This window comes from Anabrus simplex, chromosome 8 (assembly GCF_040414725.1).
Source record: "Anabrus simplex isolate iqAnaSimp1 chromosome 8, ASM4041472v1, whole genome shotgun sequence".
Taxonomy (NCBI): Eukaryota; Metazoa; Arthropoda; class Insecta; order Orthoptera; family Tettigoniidae; genus Anabrus; species Anabrus simplex.
The window spans coordinates 23825630-23853156 of NC_090272.1; the positions used below are offsets into that span (position 1 = coordinate 23825630).

The 27527-nt window shown below is 37.9% G+C and overlaps 1 protein-coding gene and 2 non-coding genes across 3 annotated transcripts; 2 read left to right on the forward strand and 1 right to left on the reverse strand.

Moving 5' to 3' along the window:
* On the reverse strand, positions 1 to 26447 carry LOC136879231 (caspase-1). The gene is made up of 6 exons (XM_067153039.2): positions 26372 to 26447; positions 25918 to 26036; positions 25427 to 25677; positions 11310 to 11485; positions 6986 to 7109; positions 1 to 6882 (listed from the first exon to the last, which is right to left on the reverse strand). The coding sequence occupies exons 1-6, from the start codon at positions 26372 to 26374 to the stop codon at positions 6641 to 6643; spliced, it is 915 nt and encodes a 304-aa protein (XP_067009140.1). The 5' UTR covers positions 26375 to 26447; the 3' UTR covers positions 1 to 6640.
* Positions 26448 to 26648: 201 nt separating this feature from the next.
* On the forward strand, positions 26649 to 26721 carry TRNAK-CUU (transfer RNA lysine (anticodon CUU)). Its single transcript has one exon. It is a non-coding gene; the product is annotated as a tRNA-Lys (tRNA).
* A 205-nt stretch (positions 26722 to 26926) lies between these two features.
* TRNAG-UCC (transfer RNA glycine (anticodon UCC)) lies at positions 26927 to 26998 on the forward strand. Its single transcript has one exon. It is a non-coding gene; the product is annotated as a tRNA-Gly (tRNA).
* Positions 26999 to 27527: the final 529 nt, after the last annotated feature.

The following is a 27527-nucleotide window of genomic DNA, read 5'->3' on the forward strand; positions in this document are numbered from 1 at the left end:
TCGCAAAGTACAATGTCCCACGAGATCAGCTATTTGCGCACCCTGCATGTCAAAAACACTTGTGAAACAAATGAGGATCGAACATCCGCAGCAGCGGCTATCATATTTACCCATATTCTTTGATTTACCGTACTTCATAACCTTACATTTCGCGTTTACATGCCACTGTAACCGTATTGAGAAAAATCAATCTTATTTTCTAGAACACAACTAAAACACAATAGGACCTGAATGCCCGTTTACGTGTGGTATATTGAGTATGGTAACCATATTCAAATCTATTTCAATACTCCATGTAAACGTAGTAAATATTTACGAGAATGAACGGCTTGAATATGGCCCGCACCCAAGATTTAGAACCAATGTTTTGGGGGTAAAAGTGCGGGTGGTATTCGGGATTATACAGTAATCACCTTCCTAGCAGCATTCATCTACACTAACATGATATCATATTGAAAAAAAACTAAGGATATTTTTCTGAAGACAGCATTGTTGAATGTGTATATGAACACTAATCTTGTTATCACCACTAGTAATACATAAATTACTAAGTTGCCTCTATTGTGAAATGGTAGGATATCTAGTGAACCAATGTTTCTTTCTGATCACATTTGCAGTTATTGCTCTGTTGCTATTTCTTGTGAACTGTTTTTCTTGTAAATTTATTACATGGCCACTTTCTGCAAGTTTTGAATAACGTGGCCAATTGTTGTTGCATAAAACACTCTGAAATCCCGTTATTATTTAGTCGGCAAAGGCAGCACGCGTTGAGATGACAGCGGTAATGTACGCGGTGAAACACATTAACTTACAATGTTCACCACTCACAGCACAGCGGTACATTTCTCCCACCAGTGCACGGAGCCTATACAAACAAGTTAAAATGTACTGGCCATTAAATGAACTGTACATTGTGTTACTTCAGCAGTAATTAGTATGTCTCGAACTGAGTGATTCTCTTGGGCAAAGAGCAGTAGTTCAAATACCTGCCCTCCATTTTCTTTCTTGTCTGTCACAATTTTTTAAAATTCTATGTTCTTGCCATATCTACGCAGAGAATAGATGGTGGCCCTAAAAACGACCATTGTGTGGATGGAGTCAATGAACACCAAGATAGGCTGGTGTTCATATTACTTCAACATCCTCTGTCAACGCATACAGGCCACCAGTATCTAAAGAGACATTCAAAGATCAGAGATAGTGTACCTAAACAGCATTCTCTGGGGCATTTAAGAGACTTCTGGAATGAACCATGCAAGAAATCAAAAGTGGATGGGAGTATGTTAACATTGTGGATAAATTGCTACAAGAGTGGTGTAATATCTTTGGCATGAAAATCCCAGGAATAATTACACCAATCTGTGCACATTGACATCAGTGGAGATTAATCCCAAGAACCTCAGTTTCTTTTCAAATACTTAACTGCACTTAGCATGTGTCACCAGCAATACTGATATATGAGTCAAAGACCAGTGAAGTCTAAGATAAACTGTTTAGAACCTCAACTACACTGAGTTAACATCATCATATACTGCTGTCTTCAAACAGATGGACACTCTCCTCATTAATCCCAGTTCTTCTTGGCCCTTGACGAGCTTGCTTCTTTTTTCTAGTTTCATCAGGTGGGTGGGCTTCAACATTGATGATAATTCTTCAGTGAGAAGTGCAGGATATGATGAAGAAAGCCAGATAAACACAGAAAAATGGGACGACACAAAGAGATAAATACAGGTTGCAAAAAACTAGAAACACAGGACAAACTCAAAAGGAACCCAGCGTGTCAATATTGAAAGGAATAAACAAATGATAAATCAAATAATAAATAAATCAAATAATATAAAGAAAGATAAGGGCATGTAATAGGATAAACACAAACGTCCGGCTCCTTGGTTCAGAGGGCTCTGGGTTTGATTCCCAGCTGCATCGAGGATATTGACAGCATATGGTCAATTCCTCTCGTTTGGGGAACAGCTGTTTGTCTAAATATATTTCTCTTCATTCATATATACACCAACCATCAAACGAACATCTGGCTCTAGAACTGGGCCAAATCCATATCCATATCCAGTGCCGGTCCCAATAAATTGGGGACCAAGCGAGTTGGCCACACAGTTAGGGGAGATTGGTTCGAACCCCACTGGAAAATTCTAAATTCCCATAGAGGGAAATAGATATTTTTTACCAATAGAGCATGTCAAAAATGTCAAAAACATATCAGATGTAAGGCTTTTCAGGCGTTTGCTATATTAACCAGCGTTTCGTCTTAGGTCTGACACTAGACTCATCAGAGTGGGATGTGTCAGACCCTACCCATGGGGTGTATGCAGGTGAACTTATCAGAAGCCCTTGTAAGAGGCACATCCCACTCTGATGAGTCTAGTGTCAGACCTAAGACAACGCTGGTTAATAGAGCAAACGCCTGAAAAGCCTTACATCTGACATGTTTTTGACATTTTCAAACCCCACTGTCGGCAGCCCTGAAGATGGTTTTTCTGTGGTTTCCTATTTTCACACCAGGCAAATGGTGGTGGTGTTCCTTCCTATTATTTTCATATCCTTACGTCGCCGAAAAACTTTGACATGCTAGTGCAACATAAAAACCCAGGAGAATAGGACAAATACAATGACAGGACAGAATCAGATGAGGGCAAACACAAAAGGATAAGGACAATTTCTGCCCACCGCGGTCTTCAGATAGGGCTGAGAAGAAATATAAAAGAACTGGGATTGATCTGTATGAAGATGTGGAGATTGCTTTTGTCCTCACCTCCTTTTCTGTTGCTCCTCCTTTTTAAGCTGACCTGTAAGTGTTTTTCCTGCTGTATGTTCCTAATAATGTTCTTGTTTCTCTATATAGCTTAAATTAACATTTCCACAAAGCAGCAGCAACAGGATCTTACCTTACTTCTGCATGGTGGATTTCTTCAATATAGGGCACCAAATTTTCAGACATGAGGAAAATTCTATATGAAATTTAAATGGTTAATAACAAGTTGGGAAAAAAAAAAAAAAAGACAACATTAATTCTTGTCTTTTGAGATGCATGACTCTTTAATACTGCATAAACAAAATCTAAATTATATATACAGGTTATATTATACTGTATTTTTACACTGATCACACAAACAAGGTTCAATATATTGAGCTTACACTCCACAGGTGCATAATATTGACATTTAAACAAATGTTGATGCCCAAGGAACAATATTTAGGAAAACTTGGAGGAAAAAAATTATCCTTTCTGCAAATTGTAAAATGTATGTACTACGGTAAACCTATGAAATTTACTTTTATCCTATTGAGATATTTCTTGGATCTACATAGTATAGAATTCTTCCAACTTATTTTTCTCACACCATGGTAATATTCCTGCAATATTCCTGTTCAATTTTTTTGTGTATGTTAGCAAATGAGAGCACCTTCAGACATGAAACAAGACTGAAAGGAACACAATGACAATGTCTGAGTGATGAAGGAAGCAGCATATTTACACAATTAATTAAAAATGTATATGCAGGAAATATCAGATTAGGAAATGGTAATACTGGAAATAAGATAACCTACAATGGCAAATACAAGGTAGAATAGACCTAATAAAGAAGCATGGTAGATAACTGGAGCAGAAAGGAAGATAATAAAGAACAAAAAAGGTGGTGTTTCAGAAAAATGATGAAAGTAATATAATGTAAATAGATTTAGTCACAAATGAAAGAGTTAATGAAACAATGCATTCTTCCTAAGCTAGCCATTCAGCAGTATGGCACATTTAGAAATCAAGCCTTTTATCTCCTTCCCCCCTGCCTGGCAGACTACAGTAGTTCCATTAATTCGAAGTCTGATGATGCAAAACCTCTTAATTCAAACAAAAACATTTTAAGTGATTAAAGTTTTAATGAAATTAAGTAATGCATTTCTGAATGAAAATTACTCTTATTATTCATATAAAACAATAATTCACTCTGTATGGTGATATTTTGAAGCAGAAACCGAAGTAAAATAATTAACGAAATGAAACAGGTTTCAAAGCATTTGGTTACACAGAAACGAATAAAACCCAACACTCCACGAATATCAGTCAGTTATTCTTGTTTGGTTAGTACTTGTGGAGAAATGCTGTATTATGAAGAAAATTTGCCAACCAAACAGGCCCTGGTTCCAATGAATCTGGATTAATGGGACTCTACTGTAAGTTGAAACATCTAGATTTGAATCGTGACTCACTATAGTGCGGCCTTTAAAACAATCCACTGTCTTGTTTGTTGTCATTCACGTGATTATTATTACAACATGAATGGTTCTGTTTCTTGTGCAGGTGTATGTATCAACTGTAGCTTAAACAATGCCAAACTCAGAGAAATGTAAGCACAAAACATTATTGTAAACTGTGAAGTGTGATAACCGTAATAGACTGGACAAAATTGAGAAACTCTTTTCATGCAAGGAACAAACAATTGACAGCTTTCTAACTGAGAATTACTATGTATAGGCTACTTTTTTTTTTCCTCCCAAAATACAGTTTGTAATGTTTTGTTGATTCCAGTGGGGTTTTTTTGCTAGCCGTATAATACTACACTAACACATCAAAAGTTTTCGGTAACACAAGGATGGGAAAAATTTAGGATTGGGAAGAAAGCAGCTATGGCCAGCGTTTGCTTGGTGTGAAAATGGGAAACCACAGGAAACCATCCTGAATGCAAGTTCACAGCTAAGTGATCCTAAACGTGCAGCCAATCTGCTTGGTTGTAAGTGTTCTTAACTGAATATCTTTTTGAGGTATAGCCCTAAACATTACTAGTATGTATAGTAGCTCACAAAAGAATTAGCGCACGTTATTGTATGTTCCTCAGATTTAATATTATATCAGACAATTTTATATATTATAAAAATATAATTCACTTCCCATGTAGATACCAACAAACGTGCATAGTTTCAATTGTTTAAGAAAAGTGTACTTGTAAGAAACTAGCATGTGACTGTTCATAAATCAACTTCTTTGAATATGTACAGTATATTTTTTTCTATAAAAGGTTGTAAATACCAATAACCCATCTGTTTTCCTTCTAATTCTCTGGCACCCTTCCAGCCTTGAGAGGGCTGAATTACTGAGACTACTGTACGGTAGAACCCCTTTACATTGCAAACAAGATATTTTTGCCCTCTATCTGAGATTCTGTTTGGATTATGGAAAATTTTGGATTTGCAGGGTTCTACTGTAATGAGAAAAAGAGATTGATTGGTAAAGTGCCTCTTGATAGGTTGAGATAAGAGAAGTAAATTGAGCATAAAACATGAATATCACAAACGTATTAGAGTTGATGTACGCTACTGAGTAAATGGTGAATAAAGGTTAAGGTAAAAAGGAGAGCTATATCAAAACTGTCTATGGGCTAATTAATTTAAACCATCATTTAATGTTCATGAAAGATCTCAGTTTCTATAAATGATTATAAATCTATCTTTTTAAAATAAAAAGTGTTAAATCATTTATTAATAACAAAACTATCATGGCTGTTTACAGAGAGGGAAAGAATATTATAATAAAAATCTAAATTGACTGTCCCTAAGTACACTATCGAAACTGAAAATGTGAAAATTGAGTTTTATAGTGCAAGCATATATATGTATATATTTTATCAGCACGTGAAAAAAAAAAAAAAAAAGCATTAATTAGCACAATAATGTCACGTAAATTACCAACAGTATGCAGCAGCATATGATCAAGTGAAACATTATGATGCTCTCCTGGTAAATAATGAATTCACAGTTTCAACAGAATATGTAAGGACGGTGAAAATTATGTTTACTAGAGTATTATACTGATTCTCACAAGGAGGAGGTTCGATTTTCCAAAATACTCTCTATAGGAGCACTAAATTGATTACTTTTTACATCCATGGAACCTAGAAAGACAGACCTGTAGCCTAATATTTTCATACTTAAATATAGCTCATGACCTTACACTCTTGAAAATAATTTCAACAAAACTAGAAAAAATATTTCTTTATGTCACAACTTGCAGAGAGGCACTAAGAACACAATCCATTTATGTTTGAGACATAACAAACAGTGTTTATTTTGTATAAAAATCTGATATGTTCTTTGAGATCAAGCTACTTGTATAGCTAGTACTGATATATAGCATCTTCACTTTTAAGAAAAGTAGCAACTGTAAAGTTGTTTCTAGCAAAAAAATGGTATACGACATACAAAATATGTTTTATCAAGTAAGTTATTAAAACTATGTTATCTTGTGTTTAGGGTGACTTTAAAAACTTATCTGTAAGTTCACTTGAGATTATTTTCTAAGGTACAGAACATTATAGAATAACATTCCATAAGCAAAACAGCATTTCATTCTAACTGATCACAGCTTGATAGATTGTCTTTATATGCAAAAGCATACAAAAGAAATTAATTTAAAAAAAAAAGTTACCAAAAGAAAGACTTACACTAACATTAAACAAAAATATCAGATTCTCTTTTTGTTCTGCAATTAGTGGTTCAGTAGGCCTATGCACTTGTCTGACAGTCACTTAAACTAAGCATATCGGATCTTGAGTAATATAATCTCTACTCAGTGTACAAAATTGCACAAGGTCCAATTAAAATTCAGAACAACAGGGAGGTATAATCGTATACCTTACTTTTGCTTTTCAGAAAATAGCAACAATCTAGTAAGCATGGTAGTTATACAAGGAATCTGCTTCTGATTATGCATTGTCGGGCTTTGAGGGGAATTTGATTCAAAGTCTATGGCAACATGCTGATTAACAAAGGTCATCAGTGTGAGGATATCCAAAGAAAAACCATGACGCTTCAGCTCATAGCACAGAGCCTGCATAAACCAGGAACCATTTGTTGTGTTTCTCCAGGAGTAATATCCTGAAAGGGAAGACAGTATCAGAAATGATTTAATATTAACATCCAATATATTTAAATATACAAAGACACTTTTGAAATTCTAGTGGTCGATTGCATTCATTACCTGGAACTGTAGAGTAAGCAATTAAGAAATCAGCTTGTGTTGGAATTTTGTAAGACACTGGGTTGCCATCAGTCTCAGTTCTTCGCAAGGTAACCCCAGGATCTAGTCTATCTCCTTGGCAGGCCTGTAAAGAAGATGCAAAATCATGACAAAGGTTACTAAGTGTCCCAAATAAATGCTACATCTGAATGTTAGCTCTTCCGTACACTTTAAGCATACCTGCCAAAATTCAAAAAGAGAAATCCAGTAGATCCTAAAGTGGAAATTTTTTAACACACGCATAGCACAGTTTTGAGACATAGTGAAAATGGACAGCAACGGGGGATATTACAAATAATACTAATAAAAGTCAAATACATGTTATGATCACCCCCTGAAATTAAATACACAAAGTTACATCTTGATGAATGCTCATCTGTTTTCACTTAACATTGGAAACAGTTCACACAGTACACAAACAGTGTTTTACTGCACTTCAAACTTGCGGCTCACAATATGAATGTCAACATCAAAATTAAACTAAACATGTACACTTATTTACAAAATTTTGTCAAGTTCACAGTATGCAGGCTATTATCCATCACATGTTGGAGGGGACAGATGAAGAGGAGTTGCTTTCTTTGCTTTCTTCAGAAATTCTGGAGGAATACTACTTGAGTAACATGGACCAGTACCTCTGGTTTTCAAAACATAAATAGAATCCAGAATTTCATTTGACATTGAGGACCTAAACTGATTTTGGTTCTTTTTCACCAAGCTGAACACACGTTCACACTCAGCATTGCTGTGCGGTAGAGTCAGAAAAGAAAGCGTTAGCCTGGATACCCTATCATACTTGGGAACACCATCAGAGTTGTTACTTGTAACACCATCAGCTCCACGAATGTTCATCAAGCGAGCCCATTTGGTGCCATCTGTCAAGATTCTCACTCTCAACAGTAGCACAGTCATCAATCTGAGAGTTACAAATTGGTTCTGAAGCACATTCATTGCATCCTCAACCGACTCACTGTCCTTCCTCGGCAGCAATGATGGAAATCTTCCACAACCTTTGCATGTTTCAGTACTTCATAATTGAGAGGGAACTTGTTAATAATATAATCACATGCTGTGCACAGGTAACCTCTGGCAGATGAAAAGAATATTGATTTATCTCTAACATTAAGTTTCATCACCAAGTTCATTGACTGGCTCATCAGTCTCTCTGATTCTCAATAGAATGGTGTGGAACTTTTATTAAAAAGGAACTTTGGATCAATTTTGGTTTAACAAATCTGGAAAGCAGCTGCTTTAACAGGTTCGTCATTAGTTCTAGTAAGCTACCTCTGTGGATGAGTGGTAGAGTGTCGGCCTCCGGATCCCAAGATAGCAGGTTCAAACCCGGCAGAGGTAATCAGATTTTTGAAGGGCGGAAAAAACTCCATTCGACAATCCATGTCGAATAATGTCAGCATGTAAAAGATCTCTGCTGACACATTTGGTGTTTACCCGACAAAATTCATTCAATTTCACCCATAGACGCCCAAGATAGTTTTGGTTTACTCGGTCTGCCAAATAGTAGGCCTAGAGTAAAACGGAACGTTGAAATTGACGAGCAGGCAGCCAGATGGCGTCAAATTGAAATATCTGCACACAGTAACCGAGGCCATACGATTATTTTTGTTATTAGTTCTAGTAGTTTATGAATGTGAGGGGAAGCACTGTCAAGTTTAGAACTGAGATTCTCAAATAAAGGAATGACAGCATATAGGAAGGCACAGTATGCCTTATTTAAGCCTGATGACAGATCCATAAAAATATTTTCTTCCCGATTTTGAATAATGTTCGTATTCTTTAGCACAGGAGTCTCAGATTTTGAGACACATGCAAATCTTTTAGGAGAGACCAATTCTGACGCCTCAGTAGCGTTTCATGGTCTTTGGAACTACCAGGCTCGGTTTTTGGGATTGTAACTGATATTAAGCTAGTACTGAGCATTAACAAGCACCTCATATTTAAAGAAACCAAGTAGTGGCTCCCATTGCTCTAACAGCCTCTGCAGACATGTTCCTAACGATGGCCATCTTGTGCAAACATGTTTCAGTATCTTCTTCATTTCCTTGTTGTGAAGCTCTTGGAATTTCTTAAGACATTCCTTCCTCTTACAACTTTTTTCTAAATAACAGAAGATGTCGACTAATAGTCCATCATCACCGGGCGAGTTGGCTGTGCGATTAGGGCCGCACAGCTGTGAGCTGCATCTAGGTTCAAACCCCACTGACGGCAGCCCTGAAAATGGTTTTCCATGGTTTCCCATTTTCACACCAGCAAATACTGGGACTGTACCTAAATTAAGGCCATGGCCGCTTTCTTCCCACTCCTAAGGCCTTTCCTATCCCATTGTCGACATAAGACCTATCTGTGTCGGTGCGACGTAAAGCAAATTGTAAAAATGTTCATCAACTTTAACAGGCAAACTGCTTGCCCCTTTCTCAACAACCAAGTTAATCAAATGGCATGAGCAACCAGTACAAAGACAGATGACTGTGCTTCCCTTAATACAGCAGCAACTCCATTTTTTTTTTTCTTCCCAAACATGACTGGAGCATTGTCGGAACAGAAAGCTACACAATTTTGAATTGGTATTTTTTAACACTAACTGTAAAATTACCAAATTACCAATATTACGTCCCGTTGAATCACCCACCAAAGCTGGGACAGACAACACTGAACTTACTATCTTTTCCTGCTATGCCACAAAACAGGTGATGACAAAAGGGTAAAGCTTAGCATTACTATTATTGCTCCCATCCGTAGCTAAAGAAAATGGTTCACATTGCATGTAATCAACGAGTTCACTTCTTGAATCCGTAGCCATTTCTTTCAAAACGTGTGTGTGTGTGGTTTTCGTATCACCACAGCCATATTTTTTTGCAATTTCTGAACCTAGAAACATTTTCCTAATCAGAGCACCAGCACGATCGGCAGCAGCTAACGGGATATCATGTTCAATTAAATATGAAGTGAACAAGGATTCAGCTCTTACTATATTAAGGTCGGCTCCACAAGAGGTAAAAAAGGAATTAATTTTCTGACTGCCATCCTTAAATTTTGTATTGGAGATGTGTTTAACAGATTTAATGTTTGTTTGTCCAACCCTTGCCCTGTTTGTCTACGGGGTCGGGTATGAGATGAGATGAATCTGTCGTGGCAGGTTTTTATGACCGGATGCTCTTCCGGATTTACTAATTCTGTTCTTCCTCTGTGAGCACGAGCACATGGAACAGAATGTGGATGTTTCGCCTTTTTGTGATCATATAAAACAAGGAAATTCAGCAGAATATGCCTCCGTAAAAGATTGATAATATCATTTCTTAGTTGCACTCATTACGAACACCACTAAAAATACTAAATCGCTTACAAATTTGTCACTTTACAATAAAAAGTATTTATAAAATCCTCCTTATCAATACAAATCAAATCATTTGTTAGATGGAACAGAGTCTATACATGTTTCAGCCTATTCTCAAGGCCATCTTCAGTAGCAGAACAATTATTACATAACTCAAAATAAATTAAAAATCTTGAAGTGAAATGACAATGATCATGATTAATGAATTTAAAAACATATTGAGGTACAAAGTCCTCCTGTCTGATAGGTCAGTGGTGCTGACGGCGGGGATCGAATCCATCATCTTCTGAATGCAAGCTCACACCTACATAACATGAACTGCGCAGCCAACTCAAGTGGTGGTGATTATTGTTTTAGGAGGAAGTACAACTGAGCAACCATCCTTTATTAACCCTAATCATAGGGAAGAAAGAAGGTATTGGCCAAAGAAAGACAAGGACCACGAAGGGCATGAAAATGAGACTCCCTAGGCCTTGAATGCTCTAATACCATCAGGGTCGGAAAAGAACAAGAGTTGACCAAAGGAGGTCAGATAGGATAAATGAAAGTTACGAGCCTGGTACAAGTAAGCGAAAGCAATCTCCAGACTTAGCTAAGGGCCCTGTGGTCATCAACCTACACTCCCATGTTAACCAGCCCCTGGGGCCCCTTTTAGTTGCCTCTTCGGACAGGCAGGTGATACCGTGGGTGATACCGCAGGTGATACCCCCCACAGGGGGAGCAGCCAACTCAGGTGGTTTGACTTAACAATTCTTGTACATAATGCTGTATTCCAGCATATGTTTCCTATTTAAAAAGGTTAATTACTTAATCATATGACAATATTAACATAATACAAAGTGAATGAAAGTAAAATATTAAAAATATTACGTTGCAGTTTTTAATGAACCATTGTGCAAAAATGTATTTGAAAGAAAGCAGTAGGTATGTTACCTGTATGAAGAATAATTTAGGTTTCCCTGCAAGCTGTGGACACTTATCAGCAGAAAACCTTGCCCATAGAGACTCTGCTTTATATGGAGCGTCTCTGGCATACAGAATGCCCAACTCCCCATGAGATAAAACAGCCATCACAAAAGAATCGCAGTCAGAATGGTCTGCTTCAGCAACTGGGAGAGAAAATCATTATCTTAGAACAGCCAGCAATTATACATTATAGAAGATGCAATAATTCATTGGGAAAAAAGAAAAGGGTTCGGTACACAAGCTGACTATATCCAATTCGGATTTCAGAAATTTTTTAACCTAAAGGGTGAATTCTACCGTATCTAAAGAAGTAACTTAGATGCAAAAATTATGATTTTTCACAATTTGTGATTATTAAATGAAAATATTTGCCAAGTGCAACGACTTTCTTGGCATGGTAGCCGTATTTATGACGTCATAGTTCACAGTCAGTGCATCCCTTCAACCTCTTTAAGTTTCAGCCATGATGAAACTATGACGTCATGGGCCAACACCTGACATTTAAAATACAAACTGAACACACCGTGGATTATAGCATAAAATGATCACTTCACATCAAATATTGCACATGATGATATAAATTCACCATATAAATCACAACGAACCATTAAAATACTGGACATTAAAAACAAAACAACAAAACATGAGAGACTGCTTCGATACCGCTTAAGCATCCGATTATTATGGAGCAATTTAAGGTTCCCAATTTACGAACACAGGAAATCAGAAAAGCATGTATGAACGATGTGAAAGATACGTTAAGCAGCAATGAGAAGAGATCCTTCATGCTTGCCAGGGACCCACCGACCCACCCAAAAGTATATTACTATTTACACAGAAAATTTAAAATGCAGACTATATTACATTGCAAGTTCACACAGTATCAAGAGTAGTAAGGTAAGGTGTTCAAATGGTACTCGCAGATTAATAAAGGTTACTTTGATATCCATTACACGTACTGCCGAAATTTTCTACGAAGCCAGCCAGCATACTTAAATTATAAAGCACTCACGAGATTAGTTTCATTGCATTTTGATACGCAATTAAAAACCACTTAAAAAACAACGCACATAAATCCACCTTGGAGTACGAATCACTGTTTAATTACTTAACTACACAATACCGCACAATGTGCACATACGAGCGATTAATGAAATAAATATCAAAACTTGAATTGACAGTAACGGTATTGTTAATACGAAGTGATGGTAATGGCGACGTATGGAGCTGCAGGCCCTCCACCTTCGATCTACACAAGTATACCAACCTAACAAACGTAACCACTTAGCGATAGAGGATATGACATTACGGATTACGAATTGGTGGCCTATTTCAATAGCATGGAATAAAATACAATAAAATCATGCAATGTAAATACGTTACGTGCCACGGATTTGTGTATATATACATGAACCCAAGCTCATAAGGACAACGGGTGTTATACCCCCTTCATTCTGCGAGGAAGAGTTGGTGGCCCTGGCTCACGTCACATTCTCGCAGGTGTATCTCATGTTTACAGAAGCCAAAAAAAGGGTAGTGTGATGTCATAATTATATCGTGAGCATTTTTCTTGTCCACAGTGAAATGTTAAATAATTAAAATTCATCACTTATGCGTAGTGAAAATTCAGACTTAGTTTTTAAATATTAATTCCCTGTCTCTCTCCAGCATCCTATGACATCATCACCTCTCAGTCGCCAAGTAAACATGGTCGCCATGCGCTCTCCTAATCATATATAGTGTACTGTTCAATGTTGTATATATGTCAAGTAATTGTAAAAAGGCACAGCATTTCCACAACTCTACTCCTTCCTTGTACCCTAATGAATATATCTAATAGCATTTGATGGCGCCTACAAGTAAACTGGCGATGGTCAGTTTGTGTACCGTAACCGTACGGCTTACTGTACATATCTTTTGACGTTATCAATTGTTCATTTGCTAATAAGAATTGTAGGAAATTCTCTTTAAATCAGGATATGGTATGTAGGAGTATCGTCAATACCACCCTATGTATTCCACAAAGTTTGAATCAATGTCACAAGTAATAAAAAATAATTTCTTAATTGTACTAATAATCAATAACTAATTCTTCCATATTATTACTATATCTACACAGACAAACCAAATACTGTACAAATACTGATTAATAAACTAACCAACCAATTAAAATATTCATGAACTGTTCAGGGAATTCATGCCTTGCGAGTTTTAACGCTCGCATTTCAAACAAATGGCCAAAAACTTCAAGCCATTTCTGAGTAAAAAAATATTATGACATTTTGTACTGAAGACTCTGTGAGAGTGGGGTTCTAGAGTATACTGTAATTAAATGAGCCAGTGTGCTTTCACGGAATAAAAATCCTCCCATGCTACTTTGCTGATACACAGCTGGATTTAGAACAGGGCCTCTCAGGGTGCAAGCACTGTGCACGGTGCAAAAGACGTCTTCTCTTGGTTGACCAGAGTGCAGACCCCAACTCCTCGATTTAGAGCAATAGCGCTGTCTCTCTCTTTCCCCACGCCTATCTCGCTCGCTCCCCGTCTCCCTCTTCCTCACTTGCTCCTTAGCACTGAAAATCCGAGCTGAGTTGAGCCGAGTAGCCCAGAGACGAAGCGTTGGTCCGAACCAAGCGGGACCGATGCACTGTGCACAGGAACTCTGCACCGCTGTTTGCACCCGAGAGATTTTGGGCGTTTGAGAGGCCCTGATTTAGAGTGAGCGAGCTCCTAGGCTGAAAGCATGCGCGGCTCCACCCTGAATCTCTCACCTCACATCATTCACCATAATGCACTGGAGCCATTCAGTTGTGAGCACGACTGTTCTAGGCAATGATAATAAAACTATAGCCTCAGCTACTGCACTGCAGACCTTCGATACCAGTTCGGATATTGGAGTCATAGAAAAATGTTTTACAATACCTGAAGCAGCAGAGAGGAGAGCTTTCTCAATGCTTGCCCGGTACCAACCCACCTACCCTAAAAAGTGTTCTAACATAGAGAAGAATTAAACCTGAGAGAGAGAGAGACAAACTAGATTGCAACCATCTTCTATGTTCATATTAGCCAGCTGTGATAAAGGCAATGTTTATATTGTCTCCGATAGAGCTCGCATAATGTTTGGCCACAGTGTTAGCACATTCAATGAAAATGAGCGGCATTTCAAAGAGACATGGCAGGTAGTGGATACGATGCATCGGATAACCTAACTTTTTGCTACATTTTAGCTGGACTCCAGGGTATGCTAGCGGCTGCTCTGCAGCCATAACCTGGAGGCTTTCACCTCCAGATCCCCATTACTTACCCCCAGCCCAATGGTCTTGTCACTAGCCAGACCTAACCAATCCAGCCCAATGGTCTTCTTACTACCCAGAGTGGTGTTGGTGGTGATTATTGTTTTAAGAGGAAGAACAACTGGGCAACCACCCTTTATTAACACTAATCAAGGGGGGAAATGAAAGGGATCCGACACTTCAAAAATTAAGGTATCAGGAAAAGAAAGACAAGGGCCATGAAGCGTGAATATGAAAGACTCCCTAGGTCTCGAATTCTCTAATACTGTCAGGGTCAAAAAAGAGTAAGAACTGACCAAGGGATGTAGGATAGTACAGATGAAAGCGAGAAGCCTGGCCCAAGTAAGTGGAAGCAATGCCACGACTCAACTAAGGGCCCTATGGTCGCCAACCAACGCTCTCAAAATAACAGTTCCTGGGACCCTTCTAGTTGCCTCTTACGTGAGGCAGGGGGTGCCGTGGATGTATTCTACCACTCCAATCCATAGGCGGATTACTAGCTAGACCTAACCTATCCAGACAAATGGTCTTCTCTAAAACCAATATTTTGTAGCAGAAACCTATGTATAATGCCAACTTGACGAGAGAATGGTATAAAGACAATAACAAAAACATAAAAATTGGATACACTAAAGATAAAATTAACCTAAATTGCTTAGGATTTGCAGATGATCTGGCACTACTAGCTAATAACCTTAATGAAGCTCAGAATCAAATCACAAGTCTCCAAACTTTTGCTGGAAAAATAGGATTAACAATTTCGTTCGAAAAAACTAAAATAATAGCAATAGATCCCCTTTTAATAAGCAGTGTTCTGATATGTGGGAAAGAAATAGAAATAGTAAAACAGTTTAAATACCTCTGAGAAACTATAACATACAATTTAAATGAAAAAATTTCTTGGGCAGAGAAAACGAATAAATTATCCAGAGCCCAAAAAGTAACCAGAAATACAACAAGAAATGTTTGTCAATAAATACAAAATTGAAACATTATAAGACTGTAGTCAAACCTGAAATAACTTATGGAAGTGAAACATTATTTAAACTAAACCAAAAGAATAACATAGACAAAATTTTAAAAATAGAAAGAAGAATAGAAAGAACATGCATTAATAAGAAGTACCAAAAAGGAGAATGGCGCATCATTCCAAATTCAGCAGTATATCAGGAAATAGAACCTATAACAGATTTCATGAGAAAGAAGAGAATATTCTTTGGTCATCTGTTGAGAACACCTCAAGACAGGTTAATATGCAGAATTTTGGAAAAGCTTTGGGAACAAAAGCAACAACCTGTCTGGATAAAAGAAATAAAAGAAGACATGAAAGAATCAGACATAACACTAGAGGATTTAAAGAATCAAACGAAGTAAATAAATTGAAGAATCGTGAAGTTAGATTCCTACCAAAATGTGATAAATGAGAAACAACTAAAAGGGTATTTTCAGAAGAAGAACGACAACGAAGATCAGATAGAATGAAGAAATACTGGAAGATCAGAAAAGAAAAAAACATAAAACATCATAGAAGATCGGACAGAAATTGACTACAGTGGTCCAAATGTAAATTCTAAGTTCCCAAGGAGGGAATTAGATATTTTTCCACCAATAGAGCATGTCAAAAAACAGATCAGATGTAAGGCTTTTCAGGCGTTTGCTCTATTAACCAGTGTTTTGTCTTAGGTCTGACACTAGCCTTACATCTGATCTACAGTGGTCCAATGCGGCCGAAAAAGCACAATAATAATAGTAATAAAATGCCAACGTTGGCAAGCCTGTAACCTTTTCGGAGCTGCTGCCGTGTTGGATCGATAGCCTATACTTCACGCACCAGACAAGAACATTTTACCTCCTCCTGATCGTATTGTCATTTAGGTAGCCTACATGATGTTCAAAATAAAAAATCAATCAAAGACAAAGACTTACATAACAATTCTTCTAAATTAATTTTGGAATGTTACATAGTGGCAGAGCTGGAACTCAACTTAACGGTTTTCCTAAAAGACATTCCTGTTCTCAAACTGCAGAGGCTCAAGTTGCGGCACATGGTGCTACTAACTGGGTCTCTAACGACTTCCTTTTGAAGAAATGGAGAGATCATTGGTCAATTGCCAGAGATGTTTCCCTACACATCTACTATGGTGTGCACTTTGGCAGCAGATTCTATATACTGCAAAAGATGTGGACCACTCTGAAGAGAGCCTGAACAGATCGTGGAAGATGCAACGGCTCACTTCACAAGTTAAAGTATGTCTCAACAACAGTATAAAACTGAGACACTCCATGACAAACAACTCTCCATATCGCAAGGGTAATTTGTGGACCTAACTAGATACAGGTAAACGCTGTTATACGCGGATTCATTATCCGTGATTTCGCATGTACTGCACGTGATTTTGGTTTTAAGTCTAGTACTGCCATCTGTTAACAGTATGTGGCAGCCCTAAAGCATTAAGGTGGGTACAGAAATGCGTGCCGAACTCTGTAACGAACACTACATCGCACGCCAAGGTTAAACGGGGCAAGCACATCTCTACGCGCATATTCTGACATGTTTGTCGAAACGTGAATTGTCAGTTCCGGTCAGCAGAGCTGTGAAGTTGCACTTGACAGGTTTCGTATTTAAAATGCCGGGTAAAAGGAAAGAAAGTGTGCCTGCCGAAGGAAAGAAGCATGTACGAAAGTCGTATTCATTAGAAACAAAGAAGTTTTGAATCGCTATGAGAAAGGTGAGCGTATTGTTGACATTCAGCATGCATTGGGACTTAGTGAATCCCCTGTGAGAACTATTTGTGACAATGCGGAATCAATTCGAAAAACTGTTCAATCTTCTACTAACTTAAGTGTGACTAGAGTGACCAATTCTCGCTCGGAAGCGAAGGAAAAAATGCTAAGCCATTGGACTGAGCACCACAACCAACAACACATGCCTCTCTCTGGAGCTGCTATTCAAGCTATTCTTACTTGAAAGCAATGGAAAGAATGGAAAAATGCTAAGCCATTAGACTGAGCATCACAAACACCACCAAATTCCTCTCTCTGAAACTGCTATTCAAGCTAACGCCAAGAGCTTGTATGTGGGGTTAACGAAAGAAGAAGATCCAGCATCTTTCTCAGCGAGCTCAGGTTGGTTTGATCGCTTCAAGCATCGTTTTGACTTTCACAACATTAAAATGACAGGAGAGGCTGCTGCAACAGATGAGGTTGGAGAAGAGGAATTTTAAGAAGAGGTTTAAAGAAATTGTGACAGAAAAAGGCTATAATGCAAAGCAAGTTTTCAACCTTGATGAAAAGGGCTTATTTTGGAAACTCTTGCCTAATTGCACATTCATTTTTTTTTCAATAAACTGCAGCATTTGCATATAATGTGAGATTAGAAATTTTCACGTTAATGTAATAATAATATTAATAATAAAAATATTGTAACTGTAATATTGTACATAAGGCTCAATTTTTTTTATATGTGGCATAGGAAACACCACCTCTCTAAAATAATCCAGTTTTTGGCAGTAACAATATTATTTTCTTAACATTTTTTGATCATGAAATACTCTCTTTTCTTATTTTATGACCACATAGGATCACTTTAGTTAGTCCGTCGTTCAGGTCTCTTTGAAGGGATTAACGCATATGAGGCTGGCGGTCAAAAGGTTAAAATGCGTTTCAAAAACACGATTTTTTTGTAAAAATACTAAGAATCTCTGCTATTTTAAACTTAATATAGGAGTAAACTGAAACCTAACCTCATATTTTACAAATACAATTACTCTCGATTCACGCAAATTTGCGGCAATTCCGCGGAACATAACTATCGCATATAACAAGGTCTACCTGTAGTTGGAGCGATTTCCTCATACCTACAGATGAAGCAATAGCTTACAGTGGCTTAACCCGCAAGGGGTCACGTGCTGAGTGTAACATCAGGAGTCGCGTACGGTCGTTTTGACCGGAAATCAATAAAACACCAAGCACTTACTTAATAGGCTATTTATTGTTACAATAATATAAGATAATACTATTTAAACAGAGACAAACAGTTTTTAACATAATTATAACAATGAGATTGCCTTTTGCTCATGAAATTGAAAATAAAAATTCAAGTTCTGTTTATGGAAAATACTTTTAAAATGAGGTTTAATATCATTTAACACACATCTAGATAATGCTCCTTCTCCCTCTACTCAACAATGAGTAGGCCTAATAGCAGTGCACTTTCCGTATTTTATAAGTAAGTCTACGCCATAAATCGCGTACAGTTCAATAGAACGGAGACAGGTAACGTAGGGGTCACGTGCGAACGAAACGACCGGTTAGCCACCTTGTCACTCACTGAAGGAGTGGAGAGCGTTAACAGTGGTGTGACAGAAGTGTGGACGAGTTCACTGAAAGATACCAAGGGGTAGGAAGTATAATAAACAGTGTTCACGGGAGGATTGATCAAAATAAACAGAAATGATTGAAAAGACTGGATGCAATCCCTCACGGGTTAAAGAACTTGACCTTCAATTATGTGTTGCTCATAGATTTTCTTGTTTCTTGTTGGCCTATATACAGTACTGTACAAATGCGTATTATATTTTTGCCATACGCTAAATAAAATCTTAGAAGTTAACTTGGCGAGGTGAATGCTGACTGTGCCATTACAGGTCTTAGTAACATGCCAAGAATTAAGACACTGTGAGTCAAAAATTTTTCCTGTCCATCACAAATCAACTACATCATCCAAGATTGAACCCACAATCTTGGGATCATGAGTCATAAACACTTTATAACTGATCTGTCAAAGTTACTCCTATGCAGTGCTGTATGGAACTGAAATAAATCTCAGTCTGTTTTATCTGCATGAGAATTGCTTAATTTGGATAAAGCAACATAATTCACAAAAGGTTATTCATCACACTCATACTGGGCAATTAACTAAACTTGAATTTCCACTGTTCTGGTTGCATTTTATTCTTCTCTGAATTATGAACTGAACTGGATGAACTAGGAAGTCGAAGAGTACTGTACTCGTACAGGTAACGCAATCTACAGGGACCGAGCTCGATAGCCGCAGTCGCTTAAGTGCGGCCAGTATCCAGTATTCGGGAGATAGTAGGTTCGAACCCCACTGTCGGCAGCCCTGAAAATGGTGTTCCGTGGTTTCCCATTTTCACGCCAGGCAAATGCGGGGCTGTACCTTAATTAAGGCCACGGCCGCTTCCTTCCCACTCCTAGCCTTTCCTGTCCCATCGTCGCCATAAGACCTATCTGTGTCGGTGCGACGTAAAGCAACTAGCAAAAAAAAAAAAATCTACAGGGGAGGGGCAATGAAAAATTGCCGCACTATGCAGGGGATAATTATCCACAATCCCCTGCTCAACTCACTGGTAAGCTGTAACAGCATGGGTGTTCAGTTTCATTACAGTAGTTCTAAATCATTAGTTAATAATGAAAGTTGAAAAACTAATATGGATCTTTTGCCTTTCATCAAAGCAGCTGTTGAAAATAATGTCCATCATTCTTGACACAAACACTGCATTGGCGTAAAATATTCCAAAACTCTGGCTGTATCACTGCCTCTGAAGTTTCACGTATGTCATCTGATTTCATTCTCCAGGGCCTCAAAGGTATGTGGATTGTTTCTGTACACTTTTTGTTTTAAATTTCCCCACAAATAAAAATTACACACACTTAATCGGGGAAATGAGGGGGTAAAGCCCATTCTGATAGAATTTTACCATCTGCTATGCAAAATTAAAAACATTATAAGGGAGTTGAAATTATGCAAATCTTACATGGAATTCCTTTTACGGAAGAGATGTGTTCATTACAACAGCCAAGGGCCTACCAGCCCATCCCCAGAATCTACTTTTGTAACCTAATTAAATCTAGCAAGCACCATTCTCCATTACTTGAGCAGCTACTACCAATCCCATTGGCTGACATATAATCAGATATGATGTCTTTCCCAGCAATGAAGAGAAATACATTCCATTACCAACCAGCGCAGAATAAAAACTAAACACTATTCAGCATACCTAACATCACCGTATAGAATACTGGAGGCCTAACGGCTGCTTTGCAGACCTAACCGGGGGGGCTTATGTCCTCAAACTCTCTTTGCTTGATCCCATTCCAATGGTTTTGTCACTAGCCAGAGCTAACCAATCCCACCAATGGTTTTATCACTATCCAGCATGCTTCAGCTTCTCACTGCCAACAAACAGAATACGCTCCCTACGGAATGTTCAAGGCCTAACGACCGCTTTGCGGCCCTAAGCTGGGAAGTTTAAGTCCCGGTTTGCTTGAACCCAGTCCAGTGGTTTTGTCTCTAGCAGCACCTAACAATGTAAATCAATCGCATGGTCCCTACTTCCTAAGTTGGCAGCCTTGTGCTCTGTGCTATCACATCCTCCATGAGAACTAAACAAACGACAGTCATACAGAGTCTAGATGCCTGCCTGCGCTGCAAGTGGTGACTCTTGGTACTAATGTTGCATAACACAACGTAAAGCTTTGCCGTAGACACTAATTATTACATCATCAAACAACTGTTTTAACCCAAGCACTGAATGATGAACTGTATGGGCTTTCAAAAAATGGCTGCAGTATGCTTTGCACATGAAGTTCCAAGTTAACTGCGTAATAAAAGAACAGGGGGGAAATTATTATCCATGCAGCAATGACACACAAACCAACTACTTTCTAATCGTGAAGAGGAATTTCATACACTAAGGTAGATGCACCAGTAGCTGATACTTTAATAATTTCTTTTTACATGATCTGGAGAAAGAAATTTGTTAAACAAGTCACACATTATCTTTATGTACCATCAGACAGAACTCTCTGTTCCTAACAAGATAAATAAAAATAAAATATTCATGTAATCAATAATTATCCCTTAAAATTAATTTTTCAAATGAGTGTTTTTGTACCTGTAGCTGACACAAATTATATTGTATGATATCATCATCATCATCATTTCTTCGCTCCAGCAAGCCGGGTATGATGATGAAGATGCTTGTTTTCTTTCAGGGGCCTAACATTGAAGGTCATCCGCCCGAAGCCGGGTATGATATATGATTGTAAGATATAACAAAATAAATTACTCTTTAATCAACTAATCATTGTTTAAAAGTTACAGCCTAAACATTATAGATATTCTGTACATTATAAGCAGGATACTTTCCCCTAGCCTTGTACAGAAGATCAGTGTTTGGTACCCCCTTCTTTGAAGCTGCCATATATACTACCATTCGTCATTCCACCTCATACAATGCAGCAGTCACTGATGACGGTGAATACTTTAGAAATTTACTTTGTTGAGGATCTGTTATAACCCTTTCAGACCGAGTACGCACAATTGTGCGGGTTCGTATTTTCGTTATCCCTGACCGTATTTGATGTTTTTTCGGCGCTACACCGGACTGCAGTGATTGTGCAGGACACGTGGCGTGTATTTCAATTGATTTTAGTATGCGCTTGACCGCCAGGGCGAAGGAAGAAGAGTTTAAAAAGCACAGTTGATCGGCGAGATGGCAGGAAGCAGTAGTGCCGAAAGTATTTATTTATTGCGTTTATATTAATCTAGAAGCTTTACTGAATACCGGAATATATTCAATGAAGTGTGTACATTGGTTAGTGAACGTAAATTTTGAAGCTACACCATCGTACGTGATACGAGGTTTTGAATTTTGATACGCACAATTGTGTGGGTCCTGTTTTTCGGATGTTAGTTTTTATTTTGTAAAATAAACTATTAATATGTGTATTGAGGAGCATTTTAGTCAGTTCTTGACGTACAAACAAAAATTCACACCTCCAGTTTTCTTTCCGGTCTGAAAGGGTTATATCGCCACCTGAAAGATAGGTGTGACAAAATTTATAAAATATACACACAGCTTTGGGTTATGGTTTATATCAGCTGCCTACACCTGACACATGGGATCAGCTTCAGGTTCCCTTACTGGAGAATGACAAAAAAAAGAAATATTATACCTAGCTAGTATGTATGTATTTATGTATGTCCAACCTTTGTCCCGTTTCTCTATGGGATCAGGCATGAAGATAGATGAATCTTAGTAGCGAGTTTTTACGACTGGATGCCCTTCCTGACATCAACTTCATCAAAGGAGTTATTGAGATTAAATGAATGACATGATATATGATAGTAAGAAGGGAGAAGGTGAAACTTGGTGCCGGCACACAGCCTACTCCTTTCGCATAGCATGAACGGGCCTGCTCAACGCTTCACGTCCCCATCCGACGAACTAATCATCAACAGCGTCATATGCTCTCACTCCATATGAGCACTGCATTTGGAATTTAATCCAGGTGTTTTGCACGCAAGCTGGTAATTAGAAATTTTATAGGCCTACCACCACCTGCCATCAACATTCTGATGGTGAATTTTTTTCCAACCAACGGGATTCGAGCTGGCTAACCACGGTGTCAGCCAGTAGAGTCTTGATGCCTTTAACGATCATGGCTACCATATCTACTATCTAGCTAATATAAACTGAATGTTTCTAATTTGAAACAGACCAAAATAATTTTTTCACCCTAAGCTGGCGCAATTGTCAGGTAAAGGTATAAGGCCCCACTGTGGTGTACCATCGGCTGACCTTCCATAATTTACGTGATAATTTATATCACTTCAGCCACCATATAGAATTAATACACATTCATTCAACATACTATCAAACATTGATTTAACTTACAGAACCCAATAAACAAAATATAATACCTTATTTATTTGCGTTAACCTCTTTATGAAAAATGCTAAGGTTCTCTGAACCCAATAAACAAAATATAATACCTTATTTATTTGCACTAACCTCTTTATGAAAAATGCTAAGGTTCCCTCCAAACTTTGTTCGCTGACGCTCCCCTTCATTCAAAGGACTTGCAGATCTAGATCATAACTTTAATTACTGCCAACTCATTTTTTCTTCCAAAGAGAGACATTTAAACTACAAACTGATGCAAAAAGAAATTAAGTATGAGTGGAGATATTCTCATTTTTTTCATATCTTAATTTAGGTTGTCAGCTAGAGGTCAGGCATAGGTGCATCTACCTTACATGAGAAATGTAGGTATGCCAATCAGCTACCGTGAATTCTGAGAATTTGCATACCTACTTATATGGATATAAGCTTCATCCATCATAATTAATAGAGAAGGATTGACAATATTATCGTGGATAGATTGCAGCATTTACCGACAGAAATTTACGCTGGCAGCTGGATCCTGTGGTGTTAACTGATCAACCACTGACACTTTGAAAGTCATAAGTGTAACATTTTCAGTCCCCATAATGCTGACCTTTGTGAAATGCCACACTCCTGTATCAATCAGCATTAAGATTTCCTTGGGCTATAGCTTGAATATCTGCAAAGCTGTTTCTTGCCATTTTCTTGAATAAATTGGTTATGTATTTTATTGAAGGCATTGCAGCACCATGCAAACTCTGCAGAAATGTGCAAATAGTTCTGTTATAAAATTCCTTCTTTAGGAAAAATGTCTCAACTAGCAATATCAGTTGCCAAATACTATAGGCCTACTCGCCATACCACAAATAATGTTTAACAACAAGTGTCGGAATGCAACACTAATTACGTGCGTTCGATAAGAACTCTACTTGTAAACCACTCATTCCACATGCTTACGAAAACCATGCTCACTACACAGCCTAAGCATGCACTCTATCACTGCCACTTGAGAACAAAGCAAACATTTCACCAGCCCACCTGTGCAGCAGCACCAGCTAAGTGCCAACAATCCCTGTAGTTTTCAAGTCTAGGTGAAAAGTATGTTCTATTTGACTGACTACAGTACTTTAAAACAACCAGTGTGTTCTGACAGCTCGCAACACATGACACCGAGCAAAGGTGTGGGAGCACTGTGTTGCCTCATGTTCCAGCTGATGTTACTACTACAACAATCAAACCCTCTCGCTCTATGCTAGACGTTGAACAGGAATCAGGAGAACGTTAGCATAATATGAAATATTGTTCATATTATTCAAGGTGGCTCAGCAGCAACTTTTTCAGCTCAAATATCGTAAGACATACTCCTCATTCCCCTTCCTCTTAGGCTTTTATCAGTCGATCTCCAGACGATTTGTAGATTTCAGCAGCAGAAAGGCAGATTTAAAACCATGACCTGTCTTTATATTTACATTATCGTGGAAATGTCCACTGACATCAGCGCCAATAATAATTAGATTGGCCTCATCAATATTGCGGGTTCAAGTTTAGGTGAGAATGAGAGAAGTATCTAGAGCATGCTTTTCTTTGGATAAAAAAAAAAAAAAAAAAAAATCAGCCGGACCCTTCCATAGGTATCGGCGCGCAATTTTAGATGAAAGTTATGATCGGTAAAGGTCCGTTCTTCAACTTGTCATTTTGCATAGCTTTTAATTTTGCGATCTTTTTACTGAAATCCGAAGCATAGTGCCGAGTTTTCCCTGGTGTTGATAATCCGTCATGTGATGGTCCTTGACTACCTTTACAGCAGTTGTTGTTCGTTAGCCAAGGCCCATGAATTGGCAACGTGGAACTCGGGCCGGACACCTCAAGGGGGCTTTAAGACAGGGAAGTTAGGGAATGGGAGAGGGCGCGACTACCTGGGATTGGTTTAAATGGCACGCTTGTACTGGTTGCCACAGTAACTGCCAACTGGAACTACCACGCTGCAAGTTGTCAGAACACGCAAGTTGTTTTAATAGGACTATACACCGAGTACATGCATAAATATATAGCCTACAAGAAATTATATATTTTTTTAAATAATTAAAAAGCAACAAACCTTCTTCAATAACTTTAGTTATATCTTTGAAGTTTAGATCATTATGCACAGAGACCTCAAATCCTAGGTATTTTAGACTTTCTTGAAGGTTATCGCGATCCACTCTGGTTCCTGAACGAGGTTTTAAAGTTCTTATGTCAAAATGTTCGTGATTGAAAATAACAGCAAGGCCTCTTCTTCTGTGATCCATGTTATAATATCTTGCATCCATAGCTACTGGCATTTTGGCGAACAATGTTTCATTCCCGTTACTGAAATGGTAGCATAATTCCACATTATAAAACAATAAACACCTAAATTCATACAGAATCCAAAAATTCAACTTGCACAAATTTAAAAACGTGATTTTAAGTAATAAGAGTAAATGAATGACATGATTATCAACACGCGATCACGATCCACAAAACATCATAAAAATACAGAAGACACCTCCACACCATAACGAAATGTTATCATGCACGTTTACCAGAGGACAGTTTTTCTGCACTTACAGTAATCCTGAGCCACGGGAATCATCAGCGTCCCCAGAAGCTTTCATAGATTTACCATCCATGTCATCAGGAACAACAGAATTCGTGCTCGTTACATCCATAACGTCTCCCATCATATTCTATAGTGCGAAATACAGATGCATTAGAGAAGCCGACAAGGATGCACCCATAGATAATCCGTAGCAATTCAAAATAAGATTGGATTTACCACAATCTGCTATATATTAATACATTAGCCTTTAAAAAAGCAATAGAGATCACCGTCAATTCTCAAGTAATCTTGGCTTTTATGATGACTTAACCTTATAATTTAATGTGTAAGGAAAAATAACCTGAAATACTTGCTGTACAGAATAACGATATTTGTAAAAATCAATACAAACTAGCTACAAGGAAAATAACAATTACTATTTGTTAGTACGTTCCTTCTTCTAAACAAAGAGTTCAAACCTACCATCACCACTTGCGACCCAAAACCATCACCGCATCGCTCTTTTGTTGACGTATGATTCAAGTTTTGTTTCACTACGTTGGTCGTTACACTATAAGAGCTGTGCATTCAACTGACGTGAAAAAGTTTAAAATGTGAAGATGGTTTGATCCTTCTAGAAATATTTGACTGCTTTATTATTAATGTAACTATGTATTATAATGAAATAATATATTATAGCTGCGGAATAACACATTCATACTTCTACTTATCTATAATAAAAATCCCCCAATCGCCCGTCGCCCGGCTAGCTCAGTCGGTAGAGCATGAGACTCTTAATCTCAGGGTCGTGGGTTCGAGCCCCACGTTGGGCGAAAGTTTTGCAGATCAATTTGATGCGTTTTCCTTTACTTCCGATTATGTTCCAAACTACTCTTTTAAGCAAGCTGAGTTTATAGACTTAGTAGTCTCCTTTTTATTAGATTACTACTTTAAATTCTCAACTAAAGAAAAGGAAGAAATCACACTCTAGATTGAGTCAGTTTACAGTATGTTCTAATATATGTTATGTTCGTATGTGCGATGGTGGTGTAATGGTGAGCATAGTTGCCTTCCAAGCAGTTGATCCGGGTTCGATTCCCGGCCATCGCACACTTTTTTTTTTTTTTTTACAGCATGCTTTAAGAGTTGCTTCAGTCGGCATGGAGTGGTAAATACATTGGCTTATTTTTTTTTTTGCATGGGAATAAATTAGTGCTAATTTTATTGCACACACACACAGGGCAAACTAACCAAATTATGTAGGCTTCGTTATAGGAATAGTGGTTATTGTTATAAGAAGAAATATGAAAAAGTCAGCAGCCTAACAGCCGCCTCTGTGTTGTAGTGGTTCGCGTGTACATGGACTGGATCATTTTTAACAGTTCTTTTCGTTGACATAAATAGTATCATTTACTTTTATGGAGGTTACCTAGCAGAATAATGGACTATGTTATTGAGGGTAAAAGAAGTAGAGGAAGACCAAGACGACGATGGTTAGATTTAGTTTCCTACGATTTAAAGATAAGAGCTATAGAACTAAATGAGGCCACAGCACAAGTTGCAAATAGAGGATTGTGGCGACGTTTAGTTAATTCACAGAGGCTTGCAGACTGAACGCTGAAAGGCATAACAGTCTTTA

Bases quoted from the DNA above. Each gene is read 5' to 3' on its own strand.
- LOC136879231 (XM_067153039.2), bottom strand. The intron at 11,486-25,426 runs GTTTGTTGCTTT...TTTCTCTCCCAG, and splicing joins AACTAAAGTTATTGAAGAAG to TTGCTGAAGCAGACCATTCT. The intron at 7,110-11,309 runs GTAACATACCTA...TCTTCTTTACAG, and splicing joins CTAAATTATTCTTCATACAG to GCCTGCCAAGGAGATAGACT.